This window comes from Megascapheus bottae, chromosome 2 (assembly GCF_031878675.1).
Source record: "Megascapheus bottae isolate mThoBot1 chromosome 2, mThoBot2.hap1, whole genome shotgun sequence".
NCBI lineage: Eukaryota > Metazoa > Chordata > Mammalia > Rodentia > Geomyidae > Megascapheus > Megascapheus bottae.
The window spans coordinates 18,267,395-18,287,395 of record NC_143510.1 but is presented as its reverse complement, the minus strand read 5'-3'; the positions used below and the strand labels follow the sequence as shown (position 1 = coordinate 18,287,395).

Below are 20,001 nucleotides of genomic sequence, written 5' to 3'. Positions count from 1 at the left end.
GTTCAATTCCTCAGTACCACATACATAGAAAAAAGCCAGAAGTGATGCTGAGGCTCAGGTGGTAGAGCTCTAGCCTTGAGAAAGTCCAAGGACAGGTTCAAGCCCAGGAGTTGCAAAAAAATATGTGTATATATGTATATATATGTATATATATATATATATATGTAGCTGTTTTAGCACCAAGTGCTTTATATTCATTATTTGAAAGAACTTTAGTGTTCTAAGTCTCATCACTGTTTTTGTCCCATTTTCTTTTCCTCACTTTATTAATTTGATTGCAACCACATGCTTCCTAAAATAGCTTATAGTAATAATTAATAGCAAAACTATTATAACATTTACACTTTTTCACCCTTTCAATAGATGAATGAACCAAATGCCTATGGGAACACACCTCTTCACGTAGCCTGCTATAATGGACAAGATGTTGTTGTGAATGAGCTCATAGACTGTGGTGCTAATGTAAATCAAAAGAATGAAAAAGGATTCACTCCTTTACACTTTGCCGCTGCATCAACACATGGAGCACTGTGTTTAGAACTTCTAGTTGGCCATGGGGCTGATGTCAATATGAAGGTACATAGAACAAATTGAGTCTGTATTTTAAATATTTAGCTATTTTAAGCAATATCCAAATGAATATAATTTTATAATAAGAAATCCTGATAAACTTTAAGTGCAAAGGTAAATATGGTGAGCAAGACAATATGTATACTTATTTCTGACTTAGGTAAAATTCTAGAACAGATGAAATTCCATTTTATGGGATTCTAGAATCTAGCTAAAGAACCAGAATAGTTGTCATCTCTGGGAGCAAGGATTGACCAGGAAAGGAACATGAGGAAATTTTATAGGGTAATGATAATCTTTTATATTTTGGCATTTAGACTTACTAAGCATTTTTAAACTCACTTTAAAGATTTGAACATAGCTATGTAATTGTCTAACTTTTGAAATTTAGAATTGAAAATAAAGTCTATAAGGGGTTCACTTATAAAATGCTTAGACCAGTGGGCCTATTTGAAGCTCTCAATGGTTCAGTCATGTATTTTATGTGCAATAAAGGATTTTTTTTAAGCAAAGAGAAAGGATAGTAATGTCTTAATATACTTGAAGGCAATGGACAGTAAGAAATAGATTTCATGTAAGTTACTCTAAGCTTGCCTAAGATGTGTGACATTTATATATAATTTGTTTATATGTATTTTTGATAATGCTAAGGATTAAACTGATGTTCATTAGGTAGACATTTTACCACTTTAGCCATGCTACTTGCTGTCCTTGAGCTTTTTGCTCAATGTTAGTAGTCTACCACTTGAGCCCCATTTCCATTTTTAGCTTTTTTGGTGCTTAGAGATGAAAGTCTCAGGGACTTTCTTGATAGAAGTGACTTTGAACCAAGGTCCTCAGATCTTAGCCTCCTGAGTAACTAGGATTATTGATGGTAAGCCACCAATATCCAGTCACACTAGTTATTTTTAAGGTAGTGTCTCACTAGATGCCTGGGCTGACCTAGGCTACTATCTTCCTGTGCATGCTTCTCTATGTCTCTGTACATGGCAGGCTTAATCCTACCATGCCAAGCCATTAGTTAAGATGGAGTCTCACAAGCTTCTATGCCTCATCTGGCCTAGAACTTCAGTTAACTCAATCTCTGCCTCCCAATTAGCTGATGACGGGCCTGAGCCACTGTGTCTAGCCAAAAAGATAAATATTTGTTTTTTCATTTATTTACTATCAAGTTTCATTGAAACACATACCTCCTATTGATTTCTAAGGTTCCTTCCATCTCTGAAATTATGCAAAAGTTGTAGACTTAATAAGCTAAAATATGTACATTAACTCCTACCTCTTAGATTTGTCACATAAGTATTTTAGGTGGTTTGGCTGAAGGGTTATGTCTTTACCATTTTTACCTGTTACCAGCAATCTAACTTGCTAGTCCTCATGTTTTATGTTTTATTCTCATTCTTGCTACTTTTCTTTCTATCCTGTTCTGCCTTTTTTTTTAATCTCCTCATTGAACTTTTGATTACTTAGAAAGTAGATTGTGAAATTTTATTTTCTTGAAATGTTACTGTGGGTTTTTCCTAGTTGAAAGAGTGAATATTAGAATATTTTTAAAACATCAAATTAAAATACAGGCTTGTATTACAACAAACCTTGATGTTTTATATGCTTTACAAAGATTACTATCCTTACTCTGTACAACAGACCTATGAAGTACAGATGGTATTCATTTTTAGTTGAGAAAATGAAGGCTTGAATAAGTTAGCTTGCTCAGAATGTTGCTGTGGAAGTAGTAGAGCTGAGCTCCACACTCACATTTTTTTTTAAAACCAGAACACATGCAGGTATCATTTGCTCTCATCCCTTCTCATATACTCTCCCAAGGATTAGAAATTCTTTATGATTACTTGGATGGTTTGTTTGCTTAAAAATTAAGCTGTGTGCTGCTGGTGGCTCATACCTGTAATTCTAGCCAGTCAGGAAGTTGAGATCTAAGGATCAAAATTCAAAGCCAGCAAATGTAGAAAAGTCCAAGAAACTCTTATCTCCAAGAGTCTTCTCTGAAGAAGCTGAAGTGGCGTTGTGGCTCAACTGGTAGAGTATAAGCCTTAAACAAAAGAAGCTCAGGAATAGCTCCTAAGCCCCTATATTCAAGCCCTAGGACCAATATCACTACCCACTACCCCCACCCAAGAAAAAATTAAGTTCATATGAAGCACAGGGTGCAGTTATTTACATCTAAGATTCCTACTGTTGTGGAGACAGAACCTGGGAGTATTGTGGTTCTAGGCCAGCTTTGGCAAAAAAATACTTAGTGAGACCACACTTTCTCAACCTTTAATGCCACACCTGTGGTTCTACCTACATGTTCCTATGAAGGAAACATACATAGAAAGATTACAGTCATAAGCTAAGCTTGAGCAAAAATGTGACTCTGTCCACTAAACAAAGCAAAAGAAGTGCTGGGAATGTGGCTCTATTTACCTAAAATGTGAAGCTTTGAATACAAATCTAGTACCTCACACAATTTTTTTTCACATGAAATTGTAGAATCTTTATATACTTTGTTCAGGCCTTGTGAATTTGAGCCCAACCTAGTCTATATGGTAAGACAATAACTTTGAAAGCAAAGTATGTAATCATATACCTAGGTAAGTTCTTAGGATGTTGCATTAGTTCTTCACATGACATAGGGATTTTTATTGTAAGATCTGTAATGTGCAGTATTTGTACATACCTACCATATTTACCACATTTCAGTTTATGTATATAAAATTTTATTTTATACACAAAAATCATACTGAACTTCTTTAGAGGGAGTGAAATTAGGAAACACAAAACGGTTTATTTGTATGGACTGATTAGCCAAAAGATTTTAGGGTAAAAAAGGGCATCTTACTGAGAAGGAAATTATCACCTACCTTGGAGATTTCATTTTAATATGTGGAGAACTTCTTTAGAGTTTTTTTACATAAAATAATACACACAGTCTGAATTACTATTCATTTATTTTGATTGGTCGTGGGGCTTGTTTTTTATTTAGTTTTAAAAATGATTTGTGGGCTGGGAGTTTAGCCTAGTGGTAGAGTGCTTGCCTGGCATGCACGAAGACCTGGGTTCAAGTCCTTGGTACCACATACATAGAAAAAGCCAGAAATGGTGCTGTGGCTCAAGTAGCAAAGTGCTACCTTTGAAAGAAAAGACCAAGGACAGTGCTCAGGCCCTGAGTTTAAGCCCCAGGACTGGCAAAAAAAAAAAAAAAAAAAAGATTTGTATCAACTATACCACTCCTTTTGTACTTCAGTTTCCCCACCTATAGAATAAGGATGATACTAAGATTATACACTAAAATATCCATCCAAAGGGGGTGTGTGTGTGTGTGTGTGTGTGTGTGTGTGTGTGTGTGTGTGTGTGTTGGGGCTTGAACTCAGGTTCTGGGGGATATCCCTGAGCTGCTTTTGCTCAAGGTTAAGACTCTACCACTTGCCACAGCTCCACTTCTGGCTTTTTCTGAGTAATTTATTGGAGCTAAGAGTCTCAGAGACTTTCCTGCTGTGACTGGCTTCAATCTTCATATCTTAGCCACTTCAGTAGATAGGATTGTAGGCATGAGTCCTTAGTATCCAGCTTTGTTCAGAGCTTTTTAATAACCTACAAGCAAAGATTCACTTAAGAATTACATTATGGATATAAGAAAGTAATTAATCTTCTATTATTTCAGAGTAAAGATGGGAAAACTCCACTGCATATGACTGCTCTCCACGGTAGATTCTCCAGATCACAAACGATTATCCAGAGTGGTAAAAAGTATTTCTGTTTGTTTTTTTTATTCCTTAAATGTAATAAAAAATCATCCACAAAATGAATGGTGCTGAATAGAATTGCCATGGCTGTCTATATGACTTTAGAGCTCTTGAAAAATATCAATGAGAGTATAAAATGCCATGTACATTTCATCTGTTTGGGTTTTTTTTTTCTACTTTTTCCATTTTTTTAACCTCTTATTTTCTGGGTTATTGACATACTATGTAGCTTAAGCTAACCAGGATATCTCCATCTCCTTTTTTAAAAATTTTGTTTAATGTTACTATCAAGATGTTGTGCCAGGAGGGTTATAGTCACATGAGTCAGGTAATGAGTACATTTGTTTTTGAAAAATGCCACCCCTTCCTTCACTCTTCCAGTTTTTCCCTCCCATCCCTACCCACAAATTGTATAGTTCATTTTCAACATGGTGTCTAATGAGTTCCACTGCTGCATTTGTTAGTCCTTGTATTTCTTACTTTCCCAAAGGCAGATGACTGAACAAATAAGACCCCCCAAAAAAGTAACAACAATGTTTCCTGATGTTTATTTCAGTAAATACTGTATAAGTCACATAAGCATTGTACAGTTGTGCTCTTCTCTTAAGAGTAATAACTTCCTTTGCTCTTGAATCCCAAATAATTTATCATGTCCTAGCTTCTGAATATAAGAGAAAATATGTGCCATATGTCTCTCTGAACTTAGCATGATTTATTCTAGGTCCTTCCATTTCCCTACAAATGATACATTCTTTCTAATGGCTATGTAAAATTTCTTCAGCCCTTTCTTCCCCTAGTGATTTTTCAGATAAGGTCTCATGCTTTTGCCTGGGAATGGGATATACCTCCATATATAAATTATTGGTTGATATCTCACTACTTTTCATTGCTAAGACTGGCTTTAAACTGTGATCCTCCTAATCTGGGTTACAGACATGTGTCACCCAGCCCTTTAAAACTCTTGTTACTGCTCTTGCTTCTGCTTGTGAATATTGGGTCCATAGATAGGGGCCACCACACAATACATTTATTTATTTATTTATTTATTTATTTATTTATTTATTTATTTATTTATTTATTTATTTTTGCCAGGCTTGGGCTCAGGGCTTGAGCACTGTCCTTGGATTTTCTCAAGGCTAGCACTCTACCACTTGAGCCTCAGCACCACTTCTGGCTTTTTGCTATGTATGTGGTACCGAGAAATCGAACCCAGGTCTTCATGCATGCTAGGCAAGCACTCTACCACTAGGCCAAACTCCCGGCCCCAATACATTTTATTTTTATGTAATAGTGAGCTACACCTTTTTCTCTCATAATATTGCTAATTAAGACTCTTTACTGTATGTTTTACATATTAATATGTATGTTCTGTTGTATTTCTTTTTTCCCATTGACTTTTTTAATTAATCAGTTTATTTTCTGTTTTTGGCTTTGGTGGGTTTTTTGTACTGGTCCTGGGGCTTGAACTCTGGGCTGTGGTGCTGTCCCTGGTGCTCAAGGCTATCATTCTAACTCTTAAGCCACAGCTTTGTTTCCATTTTGTATTTCTATTATTCAGTGTGAGGAAAGTCAAACTATTAAATGGGAAAACATTTTAGGTTTACTTTAAATTTATATTTACTTTAAATGAAGCCTATATTTCTTAAATCATGTTCTAGGGAACTGTTTAGTAACTTCCAGGTATAATAATTGATCTAGGTTTTGATAAAGGGCAATTGGAGGTAATTATAGCAGGTGGGAAGGTGAAGGGGTAGGATGAGGAGAGGGTGTAGATTTATGGGCAAATGATTTTGTGCTGGTTCTGGGGCTTGAGATCAGGGTCTGGCACTGTCTCTGGAATTTCTGCATTTTGCTTTTTTTGCTTAGGACTAATCCTGTACTGCTTGAGCCACAGCTCCACATCTGGATTTTTTGGTGGTTAAGTAGCAATAATAGTCTTACAGCCTTTCCTGCCCATGCTAACTTTGAACCATCATCCTCAGTTCTCTGTATCCTGAGTACTTAGGATTACAGGCATAGTGGGCTTGAGCTCAGGGCCTGACCACTGTCCTTGGGCTTTCCTCAAGGCTAGAATTCTACCCTGAGCCGCAGGACCACTTCTGGCTTTTACTCTCTATGAGGTACTGAGGAATTGAACATGGGTCTTCGTGCATGCTAGGCAAGCACTCTACCACTAGGCCAAACTCCCGTCCCCTGAAATGACTTTTAAAGCCAAATGTATGCACACGTTAAAGATCTGAACAATTTGTCCTAAAGAAAGGTGTTAAATGTTGACACATTGATTTCTGAACTTACTAGACCCAGAACTCCTATGGGGAGTTTTCTTTAAACACAAAATCTGACCTGGCCCAATCAATACAATATGTGTGAATTCTGTGCTTAAACAGCATTTTTCATTTTATTGCATGTAAAAATTTGACTTGCTCTTTCTATATCTAGTCTGAAACTGTGTTGTTTACTACAGGAGCTATAATAGACTGTGAGGACAAGAATGGAAACACCCCTTTACACATAGCAGCAAGATATGGCCATGAGCTGCTAATCAACACTCTTATTACAAGTGGTGCTGACACTGCAAAGTAAGTGTTAAAAGCTATCACAGGACACTGAATAATAGGATCTAGATAGATCAAATGGAAATGGAAGTTTTATCTTCAGCATTCTAGTATTTAAGCTTTTTTCTTATCTTTTTATATTCAGTTTGGTTGATTAAGTACAATTTGGATGAGCCAATATAGTGAATTTGTTGAATTTTTTTTTTGTCTAAGAGCAGGTTTGTTTTTTTTTTTTTCCTTCAGCATGAGTAATAGTTTTGATCAGAAATTTGGGGTTTTTTGGATCCCTCTGTTTTTATTCTTTTTTGGTGGTACATTATTGATGTTTGAACTCGGGGCCTCAATCTTAAGCTACACTCTATTCCAGTAATGCCTTTATTTTTAATTTAGAAGTACTTAAAAATCTCAAAAAGTTGTCCACTCCAGGACCGGGAGTTTGGCGTAGTGGTAGAGTACTTGCCTAGCATGCACAAAGGCCTGGGTTTGATTCCTTGGTACCATATACATAGAAAATAGCTGGAAGTGGTGCTGTGGCTCAAGTGTTAGAGCTCTAGTCTTAAGAAAGCCCAAGGACAATGCTCAGGCTCTGAGTTCAAGCCCTACAACTGGCAAAAAAAAAAAAATGTCCACTCTAAATGCTTTTCCTTTCCTGTATATAGATAATAACTTAAAATTTTTCACTGTGAAATTTTGCTATGTTGTAGAGAAAAGGGGCTATTTAAATTGGAGTTTATTATTTTTGTGTACTGCATTTGTATATGTCCATTAAGAAATTTTAAGCTCTATACAGACATAAATAGTATGACTATGTATATACTGGTTTGCAACTTTAAAAATTTATATTAACTTAGTTATATAGAAAATATATTTTTAAGTTTCTTACAAGTAGCTATAGGGCTTTTTTCCCATAGAATTTAAGTATTTGTGGTTCATTCATTCTCCTTACATGTAGGCACAAGTTGCTTCCTCATGTATCACTTTTACAGAATTACTATTCTAATCATTCTTGAGTATATTGCATTATGGGAGTGGCTTAACTAATGGGTAATATGAAGGTGAAATTTGCTCTTGAAATGAACAGATACCTGTTTGGTTGGAAAGGAAGGTGGTGATGATAAATCTAGTGAGTACAATCTAGAGACGCTGCTTAACATCTTACATATATATATATATATATATATATATAGAGAGAGAGAGAGAGAGAGAGAGAGAGAGACTACCCAAATACACAGAAGTTCATAATGACAATGGTTGTGAGATAGGAAAAAACCTACACTTAAAACAAAAAATAGGGGCTGGGAGTTTGGCCTAGTGGTAGAGTGCTTACCTAGCATGCACAAAGACCCGGGTTCAATTCCTTGGTACCACATACATAGAAAAAAGCCGGAAGTGGTGCTGAGGCTCAAGTGGTAGAGATCTAGCCTTGAGAAAGTCCAAGGACAGTGCTCAGGCCCTGAGCTCAAGCCCAGGACTGGCAAAAAAATAAAAATAAAAAAAATAAGGGCAGGAGTTTGGCCTAGTGGTAGAGTGCTTGCCTACCATGCATGAAGACCCAGGTTCAATTCCTCAGTACCACATACATAGAAAAGCCAGAAATGGTGCTGTGGCTCAAGTGGTAGAACACTAGCCTTGAGGAAATCCCAAGGACAGTGCTCAGGCCCTGAGATAAAGCCTAGGACTGGCAAAAAAATAAAATAAATAAAAATAAAAATAAGCTGAGCACCAGTGGCTCACACCCATAATCCTAGCTACTCAGGAGGCTGAGATCTGAGGACCATGGTTCAAATCCAGCCCCTACACTTAAGTCCGTGAGACTCTTATCTCCAATGAACCAACAGAAAACTGGAAGTGGCGCTGTGGCTCAAGGAGTAGGTCAGTAGCCTTGAGCTTAAGAGCTTAGGAGTAGTACCCAGGCCCAGAGGTCAAGTTCCACCACCATGTATACGTACACACACACACACACACACACACACACTCTCTCTCTCTCTCTCTCTCTCTCTCTCTCTCTCTCTCTCTCTCTCTCTCTCTCTCTCTCTCTCTCTCTCTCTCTCTCTCTCTCTCACTCTGCTCAAGGCTGCGACCCTACCCTTGAGCCAAGCCTCACTTCCAGTTTTCTGTTGGTTCATTGGAGATAAGAGTCTCAGGTCCTTTTGTGCCCAGGCTGGCTTTGAACCGTGATCCTCAGATCTCAGCTTCCTGAGTACCTAGGGTTGTAGGTGTGCGCCACCATGTCCGGCTATTAAAAGGACTGTACTTTTTCATGTTTTGATAAAGGTTCTGTCCTATCATCTTTAGGCGTGGCATCCATGGAATGTTCCCCCTCCATTTGGCAGCCTTAAGTGGTTTTTCAGATTGCTGCAGGAAACTTCTTTCTTTAGGTAAGTAGAACTTTCACAGACCAATGAGTGGTCAGTCTTACTCTCTTTACCAAAGACCCATTCTGTGACATTTTCTAGATCTGTGAAGTTATTTGTGCAATATCTAATAAGTAGTTTACTTTTTTTTCCTCTTCGCCTTCCTTTTCTAATAAGTACTTTAAAGTACTGTAATTCTAGTTGGTTTGAAATGAAGTTCTATAAATACTACTATATTATTAGTTACCCAATAAGATTAAATTGATTTTAAATGATATATATTTCTCAGTTTAAAATAATTGAATAAAAGTTGGGTATTACTGATGTGTTCACCCAAAGGATTATGAGAAAGTGTCAGTGAAGATTAGCATTATAAACCCAAACATGGTTCTACATGCCTAGAATCCCCAGCACTTGAAAGCTGAAATGAGGATCTCAAGTTCAAGGTCATTAATGGCCTATATAGATCCAAATCAGCCTAACTTACGCAATGAGATCTTGTCTTGGGGAGAAAAAAGAAAAACACTTTAACATTATGAAACAAAAAGTTAAGTTTTTCATAACATTTAAAAGAATTCTTTTTTTATTTGTTGTTTTGGTTTTTATTTTTTGCAGGAATTTGAACTCAGGTCAGGGTCTCACACTTGCTAGACAAGTGCTCTATCCCTTGAGCCATAGCCTAGCTCTAGTTCTCTCTTTTTAAGTAGTATATTTTTCTTTTTTTTTCTTTTTTTTTTCTCTGTAGACATGTTCTATTATTTTTTTTATTGTAATTAGTAAAAGGGTTACATGATATTTGCCAGATAGAAGGTGTATTAATTCACATACATTGATACCCTTTCACATGTCTTAAGTAGTATATTTTTCTATAAGTATTTACATACTCATTTTCCATGAAAGGGAATACTAAACAGAGCACCTATTGCTGTTCTGTTTTAAATAAGTCATGCTGTCTAGGCAAAGTCCTTCTGCCTCTTAAGTGCTAAAATTATGTGCATGTGTCACCAAATTTGCCTGATCAACTTTAATCATATATAACACATTCTGTGTAATTTGCAGGATTAAAGTGCATAATTCAGTAGGTTTTAATATGTTTTATGACAATCCATTTTAAAACATCTTTATTTCATGTCAAAAAAACAGGATTAGGGGACCACTATGTCCTCTATCTGAGCATCCACTCCTCTGCTTTCTCTCTATAAACTTACCTATTCTGAATAGTTCACATTAATAGATTCATGTAGCATGTACTCTTTTGGATTAGCTTTGCTCACTTAGCATAATGTTTTTGATTCATTTTGCGTTAATATCAATATTTCATTTCTTTTTATTGTTTGATAATGTTCCGTAGTATCCTATGTAGTCTTTTAGAAGGTGGAAGAGTTTGTTAAATGAATTTTGCTGTATTGTCTATGCATCCTTGAACTCCTGGGCTCAAGCAGTCCTCTTGCTTAGTCCTAGTAGCTGGGACTAAGAGACTAAAGGTATGATAAACCATGTTTATTACAACCTCTTAAACAAACTTAGGGGATTTTGGGGGTTTTTTTGTTTGTTTGTTTTTTGAACTCAGAGCTTAAGCACTGTCCTTGAGCTTTCTCAAGGCTAGTGCTCTACCACTTGAGCCATAACACCATGTCCAGCTTTTTCTATGTATGCCTAAGAAATCAGACCCAGAGCTTCATGTATGCTAGGCAAACACTTTACCACTAGGCAATACTCTCAGCCCTATAGCACTTATTTTAAAGCCACCAATTCATAAGGGGTCTTATTTTTTTTTTAATATTATACATTATTTAAAATTTTTTTCTCATTGTGTACTCAGTTTTCTTTGGGCTTAAAAGAATATGATACTTGAAATTTATTAACATAATACTTTAATGCAGATTAATACATCTATATGATGATACTCATTCTCACAGGATTTGATATAGATACCCCAGATGATTTTGGCAGGACCTGTCTACATGCAGCTGCAGCTGGAGGGTATGTTAATAGTATCTTTATTTATTTTGAATGGAGAGGGGAGAGAGAACAGCTGCAATGCAGCTTGGTTGTAGAGCATGCACATATTAGCATCTCTTAGATGAGCTCTATCCCTAGCTTCAGTGGCCAAGCTCCAGTGGCTCAGGCCTGTAATCTAGCTACTCAGGAGGATGAGTTCTGAGAATCACAGATCAGAGCAAACTGGGTAAGGAAAGTCCATGAGACTATGACCTCCAGTTAACCACCAAAAAGCCAGAAGTAGATCTATGGCCTGAAGTGTCTAGCTTTGAGCAGATAAGCTCAGGGACAGCACCCAGACACTGAATTCAAGCCCAGGAGTATCACCCAAGAAAGGGATGGATAGAAATAGGAAATTGATGATAGAAGTTTTATCTTTGTTGCTCTTTTTTAGTCTAAGCCATTACAAATAGAAAAAAAATAGTAAGAGATAGCAAAAGTGGCTCTTTTTTCATATATCATCAACTAAGTCATAGACTATCAGTGGGAGGAAAAAGAATGAGTCTACAAAGAGATAACTACATTTTGTAAAAGAAAATAATTTCTAAGCCAGAAGTAGTGATGTAGCTCAAGTGGCAGAGTGCTAGCTTTGAGGAAAAAGCCCAAGGACAGTGCTCAGGCCCTGAGTTCAAGCCCCAGGACTGGCACAAAAAAAAAAGAAAGAAAATAATTTCTGGATAAATGAAAAAATTACAAGTAAATTTCTTAAGTTGAAAACTATACATCCGAGAGAGAGAGAGAGAGAGAGAGAGAGAGAGAGAGAGAGAGAGAGAGAGAGAGAGAGAGAGAGAGAGAGAGAGAGGGAAAACACCTAACACAGAAAGGAAGAAATTAAATTGTGACTGTTTAATAATAATTTGATCTTCTATATACACATAGAAAACACAAAATACCCTGTCCTAATATTACCTTCAAAACCTACCTTGTGTGATTGTTGTTCTTAATGTACTAAGTTATTTCTCTCCTCTTTTTTTGCCCTTTGGTTAATCTTTTATTGTTACTGAATCTGACCTTGTTACCTGGCATATTGTATATATGTTTGTTTGAAATAGGAAAGAGAAGGGGGGAGAACAAGATGATTGAAAGAGGTTGGAGGAGGGAAATGGGGACAAAAATATGAGAAGGTATCAGTATGTGAGAAGTAATGCACCTGGCAAATGTAACTGTAACCCCTCTATACTCCCAACAGTTAAATAAAATAATAAAATAAAAAATTTGTATGTGTGTGTGTGTGTGTGTGTGTGTGTGTGTGTGTGTGTGTGTGTGTGTATATATATCCTTAAATGAGAATATTAAAACATTAAAAATGTTGGGGCTGGGAGTTTGGCCTAGTGGTAGAGCCCTTGCCTAGCATGCATGAAGACCCAGGTTTGATTCTTTGGTACCACATACACAGTAGTCATAGTTCTCATTATAAAATACACTATAAGCTTGATATTCAAGCATATGAAAATTGAATTATAGGAATAGGTTTTGTGTAATGTGGTCTCTTACTATCTATTTAGCTATATTTCTTAATTTGGCACTGGAATTTGAGTTTAGGACCTTGAACTTGCTAGACAGGCATTCTACCGCTTGAGCAATGCTCCTTAGCCCTTTTTTACTTTTTCAAATAGTGTCTCAAGTTTATGCCTAGGTAAGCCTGTACCATATTTCTCCTATTTACACTTTTCAACTAACTGGGATAACCTGAGCACACCACCATCATCCCCAATTTCTTACTCTCTCAAACTTTTTTCCTGGGCTGATCTTGAACCAGGATCTTCTCATCATTGCCTCCCAAGTAACTAGGATTATAAGTATGAGCCACTTTTGGCCAGCTTTTCAGCAATTTTACTACATGTAAGTTGACAATCATAGTAATCTGAGTAGATAAGGAAAGCTGTGTTTTCAGGGAACCTTTGGGTCTTTTATACCCATAGGTTTAATACTAAAAAACACTTAAATATAGGCCATGTAATTATAGTCATGTTTGTTTCCTATAAATTACTCAATTTCTTTTATAAATGTAGTCTTTCTTTTAATAGAGGATTTATTAGTTAATTTCCCATCATTGTAACAGTATTATGAGCATAAGTTTAAATACTAGAATAGTTTGGTATTCTTTATGAAAGTAAATATCATTTTATTTACATTTACTATCATTAGTAACATTTCTTTTTGTTTAAACAGACCGTTTTATTAGTTTTTCTAACTCTCTTCTCTGCTTAGGAATTTGGAGTGCCTAAACCTCCTGCTCAATACTGGTGCAGACTTCAACCGAAAAGACAAATTTGGGAGGTAGGTTGTGATACAGTTCCTCTATTGTGTCTATTTTTTTTTTTACTTAATGATTTGATTGACCTTCCAACTGACAACTGAAAATTAACTGAACAATTAAGCATCTTTTGAAAGGTCCTATGCTGAGTGTGTGGCTCAATTGGCAGAGGGCCTACCATGAGCAGGTCAGCTCATAGAAGGTCCTCACATGCACAAACAAAGCTCCGGCTTCAGTCTCCCAGCGTTATTTTAAGTATCTCTATATTTCCTCATATTTTTCTCCTCACATAATCATGACCTCAATACTTGTGTGCCTTTCAGATATGTATAGTAAAGCTTTGCTCCAGTGGCTGGCTACACAGGAGGTTGAGATCTGAGGATTGGGGTTCAAAAGCCAGCCCAGGCAGAAAAGTCTGAGACTCTTACCTCCAGATAACTAGCAAAAAAAGTGAAGGCATGGCTCCAGTAGTAGAGCACCAGTTGTGAGTAAAAGTTGAATGAGAATATGAGGCCCAAGTTCAAGGCCTAGTACCAGCACAATCGCACACACATGTACAGAAAGTGGGTGGGAAGAAACATCCACAGTAACATGGTTTCCTTCGAGTCATTTTTTGGTGAAAAATTCACCTCTATTGTTCAGCAAATATAACTGGACTTTCTGGGATGGGGTTTAGGGAACGGAGAGACAATGTCTTCCAAAGGCTAGGGTTACAGGAATGTATCACCACACCCAGCTCCCAAACATTCTTTCAAATTCTTCTTTTCCTCATACATTTTATTTTTCTATTAAAATGGGAACCAAAGTTGCTTTGTTCTGTAGGACTGTTTATGGGAAGTGTTATCAAAATAAAAAGTTTCTGCTCTTTCTGAGCACAATATTATATGGTTTGTGATTCACTCAAGGGACTGGAATACAACTGTTAGGGGACTAGTAAATAACTGAAAACTGTTTATTCCTTCCCCATTTTTTTTCTTTTTTTGCCAGTCCTGGGCCTTGAACTCAGGGCCTGAGCACTGTCCTTGGGCTTTCTCAAGAATAGAGCTCTACACTTGAACCACAGCACGACTTCCACCCTTTTTTCTATGTATGTTATACCAAAGAATCGAACCCAGGTCTTCGTGCATGCTAGGCAAGCACTCTACCACTTGGCTAAACTCTTGGCCTCTTCCTTACTTTTTAATCACTCCAAAAGGTTCTTTAGTCATCTGTTCTCCCAACTTTGTGTCCAGCCTTCCAAAGGATTTTGGAAGATGGTAGAAATAAATGTAAGACTCATTGTAAATAGTGTTCAAAAATGGATAGATATGAGTCTGCTATGCTCTTGTTTATTAGTGTGTGAACTGGCTTCTGTCTTTCTTCTATTAACTTTGGCACAAAAGATCACCACTGCACTATGCTGCTGCCAACTGCAATTACCAGTGCCTGTTTGCTCTTGTGGGATCAGGAGCAAGTGTAAATGACCTTGATGAAAGAGGCTGCACACCCTTGCACTATGCAGCTACATCAGACACAGATGGCAAGTAAGTATCACATAGGTGAGAGCAAAAAATTATTACTTCCATAAGCTGGCATTTTCTGTGTCAGTGCTGCTTTTATCACACATTTATATTTTCTTTTTGTATTTTTACTGCTATGTTTCCTGTGCCTTTAGTAGGTTGGTATGTATAACAGATGACTTCAAATCATTTAGTACTTTAAGCCTGACAGGAGTCACTGTAGAAAATGGATCAGGACATGTTTTCTTGCTTTTTAGAAAGCCAACATGAGTTTATTTTGCTTTCCTTAAATAAATCTTTTCTTTCATGCTCATATATCAAGGAGTCATCTTAAAATAGTTTGTTCCTGTGAGAGAATTTGTTTACTCAAGTGTCAGTAAAGGAGAAGCATTTCTGTTCTATAAAAGATTTTGAGAGGACTGGAAGCATGGCCTAGTGGTAGAGTGCTTGCCTAGCATGCATGAAGCTCTGGGCTCAATTTCCAAGTACCAAATACACAGGAAAGGCCAAAAGTAGTACTGTGGCTGAAGTGGTAGAGTGCGAGCCTTGAGGAAGCACAAGGTCAGTGCCCAGGCCCTGAGTTCTAGCCCCAGGACTGGCCAAAAAATTATATATATTAATTTTTTTAATGCCTGTGAGTGAAATGTTTGTGCCTGTAAAGCTTCTGCCCTACAGATCTATGGGGTTGTTTTGTTTTTTGTAGGTAATAAGGCTTGAACCCTGGGCTGGGTGCTGTCCCTGATCTCTTAAGCTCAAGGCTAGCACTCTACCACTTGAGCCACAGCACCACTTCCAGTTTTTTCTGTATATGTGGTACCAAGAAATTGAACCCAGGGTTTTGTGCATGTTAGATAAGCACTCTTCCACTAGGCCCAACTCCTGGCTTTAGGATTTTTGTAAATATCATAATGACACCACTTTTAATAATGATACCCCTATTAACAGGCTTGACTTGAAGATTTTATTTAGCGCCTCATAAATAACAAAATCCATTAAAGGTATGAAAGCATTTACTACCTTTGAGGGGACTATAATTAGAAAATACTTTCTTAAGGAATTTAAAGGGTTTCATCCTTAAAGTAATAAAGGTTAGCATTATTACAGTGGCAGTTATCTACCATATATGATAGAGCTATAGCTACTGCAGTTTTCATAGCTGTTGCATTGCTTTAGACATCCTTTTCATTTGTTTTTGTATAATGTCAGTGTAATTTTACAAATTGGGAATTTCAATAATTAGCTATTAAAACTACTAATCAGCTACCAGGAAGCTGATTTCTGAGGATCAGGTTTGAAGCCTGCTCAGGACCGAAAGTCCTTGAGACTCTTATTCTTCAGGTAACCCCCAGAAGTAGACATATGGCTCAAGTGGTATAGTACCAGCCTTGAGCAAAGAAGCTAAGGGGTTTGGGGGGATAGTACTGAGGTCCTGATTTTAAGTGTACACACACACCTTGAATTTATTTTTTTTAAGTATTTATTTATTTATTTAATTTGATCGATCATGGGCTTGAGCTCTGGGCCTGAGCATTGTCCCTGAGCTCTTTAACTCAAGGCTATCACCCTACCTCTTGAGCCACAGTTACCACTTCCAGTTTTCTGGTGGTTAATTGGAGATAAAAGTCTCATGAACTTTAGTGCCCAGGCTGGCTTTGAATCAAGATCCTCAGATCTCAGCCTCCTGCGTAGCTAGGATTACAGACAGGCATGAGCCACTGCCCCTGGCTAACATTTTGGATTTTTTGTTTTGTTTTTTGCCAGTCCTGGGGCTTGAACTCAGGGCCTGAGCACTGTCCTTGGACTTTCTCAAGGCTAGAATGCTACCACTTGAGCCACAGCACCACTTCTGGCCCCTGAAAAGCAAGGATTGCAGGTGTGATCCACTAGTGCCTGGCTCATACGATGTTTATAGTTTTAGATGTATTTGTAATTTTTTTGTATTTGTCATTTTTATTTATTTATGTTGCCTTTTTTTTGTCGTCAGTCGTGAGGCTTGAACTCTGGGCTCTTCAGCTCAAGGCTACCACCCTACCTCTGTATTTGTCATGTTTATATTACTCATGCCAAAAAAAAAAAAAAAAGAAAAAAAACTTCATAGTTTGTCTCTGTTTTTATTAATGGTTTAAAAATGTAGGATTCTGAATTTTTGTATGTTATTGCTGTACATAGATGCCTGGAATACTTATTAAGAAATGATGCAAATCCAGGGATCCGGGACAAGCAAGGATACAATGCAGTTCATTATTCAGCTGCTTATGGTCACCGTCTATGTCTTCAGCTGGTAAGATTCCTGAATTCTTAAGAACATTAATGTGGGGGCTGGGAGTTTGGCCTACTGGTAGAATGCCAGCCTAGCATGCATGAAGACCCAGGTTTGATTTCCTCTGTACCACATACATAGGAAAAAAAGCTGGAAATAGTGCTGTGGCTCAAGTGGTAGAGCATGCTAGCCTTGAGAAAGCCCAAGAACAAAGCTCAGGCCCTGAGTTTAAGCCCCAGGACTGGCAAAAACTAAAAAGGAAAATTAATGTGAGTTTATAGTCTAGTAATATGATCAAGAGGCTCAAATTTCAAACCCCAGTACAACCAGAAAAATAAGAAACAAATTTCATTTTGTATTTTAACATCTTCAGTCTCCTTTACTTATTACTTTAGTATGATTGTTTGTGCTTTTTTTCCTTTTTGAAAAAGAAAGGAGAATGGAATGGGGAAAAAACAAAAACAAAAAAACAATCTCCGAGCTCAGCATGGTATAGTACACACCTGTAATCTCAGCACTTGGGATGCTAAGGGGTTCAGTATAGCCTAAACTAAGATGTTTTCTTAAAATCTTTGAAGAGGTCATGTTGGTATACACTTTAGTTCTCACTGCGCAAGAAGATGATTTGAGCCAGGAGCTTGTGCAATAATAATGAGACTCCTATTTCAAAAATAACAAAAACCAGAAGTAGATAAATTCCTAAAAATGGCTCTATACACCCTTGTCCTACACATCATCCTACATCTAGGTCTGTACCACTTACTTCTTCTGCCCCTTTGACTCTTCCATAAATTTCTGAAAATTACTACTATATCTTAAATGAAAAATAAAAGGTCCTGTGAAAGACAGATTCCTCCTATATATTTAGTATGTCCTGAAAGGTCTCTTGAGGGAGTCTACTTCTGTAAAGGAAGTTTTTATTTCAACTGTGGTGTCGTTATGATATATATGTATCATTCATCCCACTTTCCCATACCATAAAGAAAATAGAGGACAAGTTAAAATATACTCCTTTGGAGCAGATGCTTCAGGTTAATTTTTTTTTTTTTTGCCAGTCCTAGGGCTTGAACTCAGGGCCTGAGCACTCTCCTTGGGTTTTCTCAAGGCTAAAGCTCTACCACTTGAGCCACAGCACCATTTCCAGCTTTTTCTATGTATGTAGTACCGTGGAATCAAACCTGGGTCTTTGTGCATGCTAGGCAAGCACTCTTCCACTAGGCCAAACTCCCATCCTTTAAAGATTTCTTTAAATAAACTTACAATATAAATTTCACTTTATTTCTTTTGAAAGTAAAATTCCAGGAAAGTGGATATAAAAGAAAAAGTTAACATGTATTACAATAATGTCCCTATTTTCTTAGGTTATTTTAGATCCTTAGCTTAAACTCTTAGACCTATATATAGATTTGTTGTCTATTACTTTGTATAGTTGCTTGTGTAAAAGTCTTTGTTTTATTGGAGGCAATGAAAATGCATATTAGAACAAAAAGTAACAAAACTATGAAAGAAAAGGCTTAATACTTTCTATTTTTGTTTTTAATCTTTCAGATTGCAAGTGAAACTCCTTTAGATGTTGTAAGTATTAGCCAATTCCTTATGTTTTATCTTCCTTGTTCCCATTGGAACTGATACTTTAAATGTTTTCCATTTATCTCTAAGAGCAAAGATGGTGGCAGAAATTGTGTAGGGGGAAGCGAGAGGTTTACTTGCGCCAAGTTAAATACTACTTCCCCATATTACTAGTTCGTAACTTTGCTCTTATTCTGTGGCCCCTGCCACCTAAATCTTTGAGATGATCCTGTTCTAGAAGCCTTGTGTTATCCACTTATACGTTATAAGTGTTATACGTTGAACAAAGAAAAGGGAGGAAAAACTGCTATGGTATGTACATGTGTAAATCATTTCTTACATTTAAAATACCTCTTTTTCAGTTAATGGAAACTTCGGGAACAGACATGTTGACTGATTCAGATAATAGAGCGACAGTAAGCCCTTTACACCTAGCTGTGAGTACTTCCTTCACAGCCATATTGGTAGCTGATTTGCTCGTGGATGTGATTAAAAAAATATTTTGCCAGTAATTAAAATTTGTAAGAATATCTGAAATCCAGAGGCATCTTTGTTTTCTTTTTTTATTTTGTATGCTGGTACCGAGGCTTGAACTCAACCTGGTCACTGAACTTTTGTGCTCAAGGTTAAGACTCTACCACTTGAGTTATGGCTCCACTTTCGGCTTTTTCGTGATGAATTAGAGAAAAGATCTCAGACTTTTCTGCCTATGGTGGCTTAGAACCACACTCTTCAAACCTAAGCCTCCTGAGGATTACAGGTGTGAGCCACCATCACCTGGTATTAGATGTTATTCTTTCAAGTATATGTCCAAGGCTTTTCTGAGGCTTAAAGGAGAGAATATACCTTTTAGGTGACTTCTAAGATGTATTGCCTAGGTTGAAGGGACATAAATTTTATTATGCATAATTGTTAAGCACACAGTTTCTACTATCTATAATTTTTTGCTTTGTGATCTAGAGTACTAATTGTGTTGAATCAGTCCTAGGGCTTGAACTCTGGGCCTGGGCGTTGTCCCTGAGCTTTGTCACTCAAGGCTAGTCCTCTCCCACTTTGAGCCACAGTGCCACTTCCAGTTTTCTGGTGGTTAATTGGAGATAAGAGTCTCACGGACTTTTTCGGCCCATGCTGGCTTCAAACCAGCATGAGATCCTCAAATTTCAGCCTCCTGTGTAAGTAGGATTACAGGTGTG

The 20,001-nt window shown here is 37.1% G+C and overlaps 1 protein-coding gene across 7 annotated transcripts in view; it reads left to right on the top strand.

Moving 5' to 3' along the window:
* The window catches only part of Ankrd28 (ankyrin repeat domain 28), a 141,354-nt gene that overhangs the window by 92,016 nt on the left and 29,337 nt on the right, over positions 1–20,001 (top strand). For all 7 annotated transcript variants that reach the window (XR_016533215.1, XM_090321755.1, XM_090321784.1 and 4 more), the window contains 10 exons: positions 364–576; positions 4,232–4,310; positions 6,778–6,892; positions 9,164–9,246; positions 11,142–11,205; positions 13,435–13,503; positions 14,863–15,003; positions 17,149–17,260; positions 18,788–18,814; positions 19,171–19,245. Coding sequence is in view for 6 of the 7 variants with exons in the window: in XM_090321755.1 (XP_090177881.1) it covers positions 364–576; positions 4,232–4,310; positions 6,778–6,892; positions 9,164–9,246; positions 11,142–11,205; positions 13,435–13,503; positions 14,863–15,003; positions 17,149–17,260; positions 18,788–18,814; positions 19,171–19,245 (978 nt within the window). In the remaining variant the exon portion in view is untranslated. The remainder of the gene's footprint in view (positions 1–363; positions 577–4,231; positions 4,311–6,777; positions 6,893–9,163; positions 9,247–11,141; positions 11,206–13,434; positions 13,504–14,862; positions 15,004–17,148; positions 17,261–18,787; positions 18,815–19,170; positions 19,246–20,001) is intronic.